Raw genomic sequence first — 10,526 nt, 5'->3', positions numbered from 1 at the left:
GCCCAGCCAGGGTGCCCAGGGCCGCTCTGGTCATTGTCTTCCCTCTTCTCGCTCCCCTCTGGAGCACAAGGGGACAGGTCTGGGGCTGGGAGGACATCACCCACTCCAAAGTGGCAGCCCGGGCAGGACTAACTTCACACCCATCCCTGGACTCTTGTCCCAGCCCTGAGCAGCCCAATCCCTCTTGGCTTTAAAAACCAAAAACAGGGCCGGTGCCACCACCACAGTGTGATAGATTAAGCCTCCGCCTGCAGGGCCGGCATCCCATATAGGCCCCGGTTTGAGTCCCAGCTGCTCCTCTTCCAGTCCAGCTCTCTGCTATAGCCTGGGAGAGCAGTGGAGGATGGCCCAGGTGCTTGGGCCCCTGCACCCACATGGGAGATTTGGATGGTGTTCCAGGCTTCTGACTTTGGCCTGGCCCAGCCCTGGCTGTTGTAGTCATTTGGGGAGTGAAGCAGTGGATGGAAGACCTCTCTCTCTGTCTCTCCCTCTCTCTGTCTGTAACTCTTTCTCTCTCAAATAAATAAATAAATCTTAAAATAAAGCAAAATTCTCAGACTGTACCTAAGACCCTCACAACTGTGCCCAGTTCCCTGGCTGGACTCTTCACAGGCTTAGCTTTGGCGTTAGGCATAGCCAGTGGCCTTGGCCTACATCTTAACATATTGCATTTCTTCTGACTCAGAGATTCCATTGTGAGGAATTCATTTATTTTACAAATTTTGTTTATTTATTTGAAAGCAGAATGATAGAAAAGGATACACATTGGGGCCAGTGCTGCGGTGTAGTAGGTGGGGCAGAAGACAGTGTCAGCATCCCATGTGGGTGCTGGTTCGAGTCCCGGCTGCTCCACTTCTGGTCCAGCTCTCTGCTATGGCCTTGGAAAGCAGTAGAAGAGGGCCCAAGTCCTTGGGCCCCTGAACCTGTGTGGGAGACCTGGAAGAAGCTCCTGGCTCCTGGCTTTGGGTTGACTCAGCTCCAGCCATTGCAGTAATCTGGGGAGTGAACCAGCAGATGGAAGACCTCTCTCTCTCTCTGTAACTCTTTCAAATAAATAAATAAATCTTAAAAAATTAAAAATAAACAAATAAAGGGACACATACACAGATCCTCCATCTGCTGGTTCACTTCCCAAATGACTCCAAAGGCCAGGGTTGGGCCAGGCTGAAGCCTGGAGCCAGCAACTCCATCCAGGTCTCCCACATGTGTGGCAGGGGCCCAAGCACTTTGGCCATCTTCTGCTGCTTTCCCAGGAGCATTAGCAGGGAGCTGGATTGGAAGAGGAGCAGCTGGGACTCAGAACCAGCGCCCATATGGGATGTCAGCACCCCAGGCAGAGGCTTAGCCTGTGTCACAGCACTGGACCTGAGGAATGCATGTTTTGAAATAAACACAAAAGTATATGTATGGGGATCCGGCACTGTGACGTAGCAGGTAAAGCCGCCACCTGCAGTGCTGGTATCCCATAAGGGCGCTGGCTCGAGTCCTGGCTGCTCCTCTTCTGATCCAGCTCTTTGCTATGGCCTGGGAAAGCAGTAGAAGATGGCCCAAGTCCTTGGGCCCCTACACCCACATGGGAGACCTGGAAGAAGCTCCTGGCTCCTGGCTTCGGATCGGCGCAGGTCTGACTGTTGCAGCCAGTTGGGGAGTGAACCAGCAGATGGAAAACCTGTCTTTCTGTAACTCTATCTTTCAAATAAATAAATAGATCTTTTATAAAAAAAAGGGGGGGGAGGAAGGTTAACTAAACTGGGTTTATCTCTATTATGGAATATCACATAGCTTCAAGAGAAAATGAGTTAGACTCAATGAGCTGACACAGACAGACATCCTGGGAGAACTGAGTGACCACAACACGTATTTCATTTGTGTAGTCCTTAAAAAAGGAACGAAGGCCCTGCCCAAGCTGGGTGACCGAGCATCGTCCCCGGGGAATGAGTCAGTGGCTAAGTGGGCCCACGATGATGAATCACTTTTTTAAAGAAACCTCATATTTTTCTATACGATTGGACTTCTCTCCAGTGGATTATTTTTTATGACTGAAAACAGGGGCTGGCACTTGGAGTCATGGTTAAGAAGCCACTTGGGGTGCCCACATCTCATATCAGAGTGGCTGGCTTCAGTCCTCATTCCTGTTTCTGATCTGTACCCCTGGGAAGCAGCAGGTGATGGCGCAAGTGCTTAGGAGGTCATTGCCACCCACGTGGGAGACCTGGCTTGGGTTCTGGGCTCCTGGCTTTGGTCTGGTCTCTGGGTCTCTGGTGTGTGTGTGTGAATCAGCAGGTGGGTGCTCCCTCCTGTCTGCCTTTCAAATAAATTAAATAAATAAAACTGTGAAAAGTGAGTTAGGGATATGCTCTTGGCTGTTTTTAGCTATTTGGGGCCATGGTGCGCACACGGGAGCCCCTCTGGTGCTGAGAGGTTCCCAGAGCCAGGACCTGGCTGGTGGCTGGGGAGTGGGAAGACAGCCACGCTCAGAGGGGTGGCTTGAAAGCAACAGCATCAGTGCTGAATGAGGGCAAGATGGCCTTGGCTGCTCCTGCATGGGAGCCCAGTGCAGCCAGGGGGAGTGGGGTGGGGTGGAGGAGGTGGGAGGGCAGGTGGGGGGAGGGTGACTGCCCAGATGTGACCCCAGGCCGAGGGGCCCACAAAATTGTTCTCATAAGATACAATCAGCCTGGCTTAGATCCATCGTGGCATCTCAGGACCCCTACTGGGAGAGTTTTCCGGCTGTATTTCTCTGAGCAGTGCGGGACCCTAGGAAGGCAGGCTGTCCTACGACCCACGAAGGCGCCCACACTCACAACCCCTCCCCGCAGTGTCCCGGTGGTTTCCAGGCCCCTGCCCCTTGGCACCTCCGCGGCTGTGGCATCTCTGCTTACCCAGCCCTCGGCACCATTGGTGGGCGGGCTCAGGTCACACGGAGCCGTCTCAGTGACACCCGCGGGTGCAAGGAATGGCTCCTTCGCGCTCGCCCTGCGCCCCAGACATCCCTGCCACTCGCTGGCTCCAAGCACCCGCGTGCCTTTGGGGTGGGCGTGCCATGCCGGAGGGACCCCATCTCAGGGTCGCTCCGTGCACATCCGCTCTGCCCGCAACACCTGGGCTGCACGGGGTGGGGGTGGGGGCAGCAGAGGACGCATAGGGAACCAAACACTGTGGCCCCAAACCCAGCTCTTGACAGCTAACAGACAGCGAGGGCCCACGCCCAGAAACCTTTATTCTCACTGCCATCCCGTGTACCTTCTCTTCCGGACAAGGAACTTTTCCCCTTCCCTACGCCAGGTCACATCCTGGCCACTAGCTCTTTTCCTTTTGGTGGGCTTGCCCCTCAACCTCGCCTCCGTAGGGGCCTCCTAGCTCTGGTGGGGGGAGGGCTAGGTGGCCACCTGCGGTGTTGGGGGGGCGGGGCAGGAGGCAGATGTGGTCCTAGAGCACCCCCTTGTGGTGCCGGCCTGCTACTGACATCACCAGCAGCCTCCCTGGATGGGCTTGTCCATGCACCTGGGCGCTCTACTTCCGGTAAAGCAGCCACGAGCTGCCGGGTCCGGCTCGCTCAGAGAAGACCTCGTAGGCACAGCAGATCTCTTAATTCTGCCGAGGCTACTCTGCTTTTTATCGACTTTAAATATGGGGCTTAGGAAAAAAAAAATGCCTGGGACCTAAACTTGACAATCACTGGTCCCAGTGAGCTTTCTTTCAACATGAGCATCCCAGGATTCCCCCACCGGGGACCACCTGGCTCCACTGTCCTAGGCTTCGTGGAGCCAGCCAGCTGGAAGTGACCAGGACGGGCGGGCAGAGGGAACAGGACGGCTGGTGGCTGGCAGGTGGTGTAGTGTTCTCGTCGCGTAGTGGAAGGAGCCAGCAGCCTCAGCTCTGGCCACCTGCTGGCTGGGGGCCGGCACACATGTTCTTTCACCTCTGCCTCCACTTGCCCATCTGTAAAATGGGCATGCAGCATCCTGTCCTGATTTTCTCACGGGGTTGCTGCGCAGGTGAACACAGAAACCACCCGTCAGGCTGCCTTCTGTCTAAACGGTCCAGCAGACTTCCGGTAATGGGAGCCAGGGAGGCTACCTTGGGCCCTAGCTGCCTCTGTGGCAACACGCGGCTTCCCTGGAGTCTGCGGTGCTGCTGTGTAAGCAGGATTCAGGATGTGGCCGCGGGGGCGCTTTGTATGAGCCTGGCAGTGCTGTCCCGAGCCGCTCCCGGCTGCCCTCTGTCTCCAGGACAGAAGGAGAACCCAAGCCAAGTCCCTCATGATCTGGCGCTGGAGGGTCGGTCCAAGGACCAGGACCTTGGACATCAGTGGCTCTGTTTCCGGAGAGGCTTGTTGGGTGCAGGACAGGGTCCCCCCAATGGGGATGACCAGGGAGGAGCCTAGACGAAGAGCCAGAGCTGGTGGGGGTCGCTGGGGTTGCAGGGAGCCATGGCTGGCTTTCTGTCCTTGGATGTCAGGCAGGTACCAGACCCTGAGTTCCTGATGAGCTGGTCCTGGAAGATGCAACAGCAAAGGATCCGTTGAAGAGCAACGGGCTGGAATGGGGTGGGGGGCAGCTGAGCAGGGGCAGAGGAGACCCCAGAAGGCACCAGGAGGGCGCCTCCGAGTTCCGTCCTGGGCCACCAGGCGCAGTCCCAGGGTTCCTCGCTTTAGCTTGAGCGGCTGCAGAAGAGGCGGCCTCCCCTCCCCCACACAGCCAGACCTAAAGACCCGGGACCACCCCTGCCCTCCCCATTCCTCAAGGCCAGGCCTCTGGTCTCCTAAGCCACTCACGGGCTTCACCCAGCTCATCCATAGCAACAGGAGCACCTGTGGCTAGGACACAGCTGCCTCCGCCCGCCGCCCCACCCCCAAGGATGAACAGAACCTGGGCAGGTGAGAGCCCCTGGCACGTGGCACCTGGCCCACGGGGCAGACAAGAACCAGGATGCCTTTTCCACCTGCGTCTCTCTGAGTCGGCCTCCAGCCCACACTCGCCGTGTTTCCCATGGAACCCCAACCCGCCCCGCACGCGCAGTGTCTCGGGCACATGATGCAACGGAACAAAGCGGGTGGCGGGGAGGGGGGGTGGGGACAGAAGTGGCCTTGGGTTTGCAACTCAGCTTTCTGGGCAGCGGTCTCACCTGGGTCAATTCCCATTCCTCGTCCCTGGGGACCTGGCTGTGTTTGCCGGTGAAGTGGCAGCCCCTGAGGCCCAGGGTGCTGGCGCTGGCGTGTAGACACAGCTGCTTCGCGATGTTGTGTCGGAGGTCTTTCTGGGTTGTGTACTCAAAGTACTGGGAGGGGAGATGAGAGGGGGAGATTCTAAGGAGCAGGTGGAGATGGCGCGCCCCCTTCCAAAGCCACCTGGCCCCCAGATGCCAACCCAGCTGGGGAGCAGCCAGCGGTCAAGGCCCTGCCAAGGTTTTTAGTGAGTAAGGTGCCACCTTTGTGATTTCCATCAGACCTGGTTTATCAGAGATGATTGACAGTTACTTAATATAGTTTTCTGAGGTTGGGGCGGGCTTGTGGCAGAGCTGGTTAAACTCTCCCTTGGGATGTGTGTGTCCCATATTGGACGATTCACATCCTGGCTGCTCCACTTTTTGAAAGATTTATTTATTTATAGGCAGAGTGATTGGGAGGGGTGCTAGAAATCTTCCCATCTGCTGGTTCACTCCCCAAATGGCCACAATGGCTGGGGCTGGGCCAGGCTGAAGCCAGAAGCCTGGAACTGCCTCTGAGTCTCCTAGGCAGGTGCAGGGGCCCAAGCACTTGGAACATCTTCTGCTGCTTTCCCAGGCGCATTACCAGGGAGCTGGATCAGAAGTGGAGGAGCTGGGACTTGAACCAGTGCCCATATGGGATGCAGGTGGTGCAGGCAGTGGCTTAACCCACTGTGTCACAGCACTGGCCTCATGGCTGCTCTATTTCTGATCTAGCTTCCTGCTGGTATGCCTGGGAAACAGCAGATGACGGCTCAAGGAGTTAGGTCTCTTCCATCTATGTGGGAGACCCGGATGGAGTTCTGGGATCCTGGCCGTTGTGGCCATCTGGGAGTGAACCTACAGATGGAGGATCTCTCTCTCTCTCTCTCTCTCTGCTTTTCAAATAAAATGAAAATAAATAACATTTAGCATGTCTTCCCATTTATAAAAAAGTTTTTAAACATTTAATTTAGCTCCGTTTTAAGCAACAGCTAGGAAACACATGTTTGATGGGCTGGTTCTATTTTTAGTATAAATCACTGTTAAAATAAAAACTGTTCATCAACGTATCACCTAACATTATCTGGAAGACCAATGGCCATTGGAGAGGTGGGGTGGAAGTCCAGGGAGAGAGACTCCATCTGCCAGTTTACTCCCCCAGGCACCCGCAACATCCAGGTCAGGACCAAAGCCGGAGCTGGGAGCTCAGACCACGTCTCCCATGTGAGCAGCAGGGACCCAAGCACTTGAGCCGTCACCTGCTACCTCCCAGGGTCTGCTTTAGCTGGGAGTCAGGAGCCGCGGCTGGGCATGAAACCGAGACCCTTGATGGGGGACACAGATGTCCTAGCTGACCCCTTTATTGCTAGGCCTTGCACGCCCCTGCTCTGGGCACTCAGGGAGATGGAGTCCTGGGGAAGGGGCCGGCTGCTGGTGCCTCCTTTGGGAAGTGTGTGTGCAGGAGCTCCCTGGGCATTGGGCAGCTGTGAGATGTCACGAGGTGGCTGCTTTGGGGTCACTCCTGGGTGGCAGGAGCAGGTAGGTGGCTCCAGGACAGGGAGTGCATCTTAGCCCCAGTGATCACTGAGCAGCTCACCTCCTCCAGGCAGCCTACTGTGATTCTCCCTCTGGACATGCCCCCTTCTGACTTCAACCCTCGTCTGTGTCAAACTGGGAGCTTCCCGACGTCAGGGGTGCCACCTCCGCCCACTCTAGTCCCCAGGGAAGGAGTCCCTGGAAGGGACAGGGCCCCTCTCCCCTTCGGCCTGGGTACCTGGTTGCCACCGAGGCCATGGCATGAGTACATGATAAGGGGCTTCCCTCCTCGGTTGTTCTCACCCACGTCCAGGCATTGGCCAAGGCCAAGGTTCTTGATCTGCAGAACGACAAAAGCGGGGGTGGGGTAGGGTACAGGGGAGAGCAGAGTCAGGAACATTTTAGGTGGGGCCCAACAGGACCAAGTCTTCCTCTGCTCAGTTCCTATGCTCGCCAGCTCCGGGGGCCAGGAGTTGACAGCAAAGTGGGGTGCAGAGCCCCCCAGGATGGGAAGGACAAGCTGGGATGCCCCCCGCCTCTCCCCAACCACAGGGCAGGGTTGGGCAGCCTCCAGGGGCCTGGAAGAAGCCCCCAGCTCTCCTACAAGGCGTGGTTCTCGAAAGGGCCATCCCAGACCAGCAGTGTACCTGCTAGACATGCAGAATGTCGGGCCCCACCCCAGTCCTGAGTCAGAAGCTCCAGGACCCCCAGTGCACGCCAGTGCTTGCTGCCCACAAGGTCTTTGGCCATCTATGTCTGGGCCAAGGAGGGTGGTGGGGAAGCCTCAGTCTCTGGTGGCCCAGCTGTGGGGGTGTGTGGCCTTGGACTTCCCCAGGGCCTCCGGGGTGACAGGCAGGCAGGCTGCTCTCCAGACTCACGGCTCCATAGAAGGTGGGGTTCAGGTCGGGAACAAACATCTCTGGGTAGACGTTGTGCAGGAACCAGGAGAAGTTGTGACAGTGCAGTTGCTCCCTGAGCTGCAGCCGTTCCGAGATGTCCCCAAAGGATTTCTGCCAGGCAAGTCGGGGCCCCAGGGGGCAGTGTCACCCCTCCCCCACCGCCACCCCGACCTCCCCGCGTGGGCAGGCATCGCCCAGACAGCACAGAGCTCCTGGGGTTGCTTCCTCTCCTGCTTAGGACCTGTGGGGGCCACTGGCTCAGGGGGTCACATCCAAACCCCTGGCCTGGCTCAGGGACCCCACACACAGAGCCTCCGCCCCACTCCCTCATCTGCTGAGACTCCCTAATCAGTGCTCTCCTGGTCCCCAATTCTGAGCTCCTTCCAGGTAGGGACAGCAAGGTCCCTTCCCCCCTGTAGGATCTTGGTGCTTTGACTCACAGAACCCCACAAAGGGGGACACTGCGAGCAGAGATGGGGGTCCCGGGGGCCCTGTACTCCTCCTCACCCCTGGACACCTGCCTTCCTCTCACCTCTTGGGCCATCTTGGCTGCCTGTAAATTTCTCCTGTAGAAAATCTTCTTGTAATTGTCCATCCAGACCTCAGCCAGGCGCACCTGGTTGCGGGCAATGACGTTGGTGCCCTTGGGGAAGGTGTGGGGGCTCTTGGTACGGAACACGTGGCCCACCACGGAGCAGGGGATGATCTCCAGCTGGCCCCCACACTGCCACACCTGACACGGAGGGAGACAGGACGGGCGCCTTCAGGAGGGGGTGCCGGGAGACACTCTCTCCCTGGCCCCAGACCCTAAGTCTGAGGGACCCAGGCAGAGGCTGGAGAACAGTGTGGATCGGGTTTCTTCCAGGCTGGGATGAGTCACCCCCAGGCTCCCCCTGACCTAAGCAGAGGAGATTGGCAGGGTCCGCAGCTTACAAGGGCCCTCTTGAGAGAAAAGACAGTTGGGTCTGTTCATGTCTGTCCCGGACTGGAGCCCTGATCGCTCAGCCTCTAGGCCAGCGCTCAGCTCCAGGTGAGAGCAGTGCGCTTTCATTCACAGCAAGGCCACTCAACTACCAGGTGGCCTGTGGCACAGGGACCCGGCGCCCTTGGCACGCCAGCTTCCTGGGGGCCGGGGGCCCTCTCTCGAGTCTTCGACTGGGAGCCCTGTTGCTCCCCACATCAGCGTGGCTGCCACATGCCGAGTACCCCCCCATGCCAGATATGGGCACAGGTGGTTTTGCAAGAGATCTTACTGATCACGATTCTACTGGCCCAGGGATTCCTGGAGACCCAGCCTCTCCTCTGGACTGCCTCCCGATTTGCATAACTCCCAGAGTGCCTCAGGGTCCTGGTGCCCACCAGCACTGGGGACCGCTGTCTCCTCTCACAGTCACAGGAGTCTGTGACTCCCAGGGGTGCGGTGGCCTCTAACCTGGGAGGAGGGGCCTCATAGTGGCTTTTTGTCACTTCCGGTGACATTGACAATCACTCCGCCCAGTGATTTGTTGTGAGTTGTCCAATCAGATTGCCACGGACAGAGAGGGGAGCAGAGGAAGCGGGGAGCTGTGGTGGGAAACGGCCACTCTCTCGAGTTCAAGTTCCAGAGGACACATCCCCAAGGCTGCCACTGTGTGACAGCACCTCCAGCTTCCCCTGGGATGGCGTGGCCCCCCCAAGCCCTCTTCACTCTCACCCGGAAGGACATTTCCACGTTCTCCCCTCCCCAGATCTCCATCTGATTATCATAGGTACCGATGTGTTCAAAGTAGGACTTGGAGATGGAGAAGAGGCCGCCAGCAAACGTCGGGGATCTGCAGAGACAGGGAGAGCTGTGTGCGTCTTCTGCCTGTGGGGACACCCGACCTGGCTCCCTGGTCCCTTCCCCACTCCTGGGACAGGCGGGCCCCTCCTCTGCGGACTCGCTTGCCGCCCTTGGGGCCTCCCTGCAGGACCAGCTGAAAGGAGACATGGTCACCCCCTCATCCAGGGACATGTCAAGCGTCGCCCGCCACGCCTGTGTGTGGAACACACAGCCCGAGCTGTGCTCATGCTGCGGCAGCACAGAGCCTGGAGCAGGGCAGAAACACAATCCACTCGTGAAAGCAGGCAGGACTCAAAGCCTGAATGAACTAGTAATCTCCGCTGGGCTGGCCCTGTTCTGTTTCAGGGTCCCCAGCCCTTCGCACCATATGGGCAGGAGCTTGACCCTGATGTCTTATATTCCCTGAAAGAGAAACTTTAGCTTTGGTTGCTTGGAGCAGGGGTGGGAAGGAGGACGTGTAAGAGGGGCTCCTGGGACCACAAGGTGTGCTGAGAGGTTAGGAGAAGATTCTGGCTTTCCGGAAAAGGCGGGCGGCATGGGCCCGGTGCAAGATAAAAAGAGAAAGAAACATCTCGTGTAGGGGTTTGGTTATCAGCTCGGTCATCACAGCGGGGCTGAGGGCGAGGGTACTCCAGTGAACAAAATGCTCATGGAAAACGAAGTGAAAAGCAAAGTTTATTCCGGTGCAGCAAAAGGTTGAAACCCATTGCCTACGAAATCCGTTCAAAAAGTTCAGGACAACGTGCTATGTAAAGACTTGTTCAGGCAGTTAGCCTAGCTGCTGAGATTCCCAGACTCCACACACCGGGAGTTCCTGGCTTCAGCACCTGGCTCCAGCTCCTGACTCCGGCTTCCTCGGAACACAGACCATGGTGGGCAGCAGTGATGGCCCAAGAACTTCCTGCCGCCCATGTAGGAGACCCGGATGGAGTTCCTGGCTTCCGGCTTCAGCCCTGGCCATTTCAGGCATTTGAGGAGTGAACTACTGAATGGGATCTCTCTCTGCCTGTCTTTCTCTGCCTCTCAAATAAATACGTAAGACAGCAAAAAAATGGATGTGTGAGATTTCAAAAACAATT

The 10,526-nt window shown here is 57.4% G+C and overlaps 1 protein-coding gene across 1 annotated transcript in view; it reads right to left on the bottom strand.

The window, feature by feature from the left end:
- Positions 1-3,209: 3,209 nt before the first annotated feature.
- Positions 3,210-10,526, bottom strand: part of GALNT6 (polypeptide N-acetylgalactosaminyltransferase 6) — a 29,838-nt gene continuing 22,521 nt past the window's right edge. Inside the window, exons 5-10 of the mRNA XM_062202209.1 lie at positions 9,319-9,436; positions 8,158-8,358; positions 7,605-7,736; positions 6,965-7,066; positions 5,128-5,280; positions 3,210-4,497 (exon numbers count right to left, since the gene is read on the bottom strand). Coding sequence (XP_062058193.1) covers positions 4,384-4,497; positions 5,128-5,280; positions 6,965-7,066; positions 7,605-7,736; positions 8,158-8,358; positions 9,319-9,436 — 820 coding nt within the window. The 3' untranslated portion in view covers positions 3,210-4,383. The remainder of the gene's footprint in view (positions 4,498-5,127; positions 5,281-6,964; positions 7,067-7,604; positions 7,737-8,157; positions 8,359-9,318; positions 9,437-10,526) is intronic.

The sequence above is a fragment of the Lepus europaeus genome, chromosome 10, assembly GCF_033115175.1.
Source record: "Lepus europaeus isolate LE1 chromosome 10, mLepTim1.pri, whole genome shotgun sequence".
In the NCBI taxonomy this organism is placed as follows: Eukaryota; Metazoa; Chordata; class Mammalia; order Lagomorpha; family Leporidae; genus Lepus; species Lepus europaeus.
Note: the sequence above shows the minus strand (reverse complement) of the source record. Positions and strands in the feature narration are given on the sequence as shown.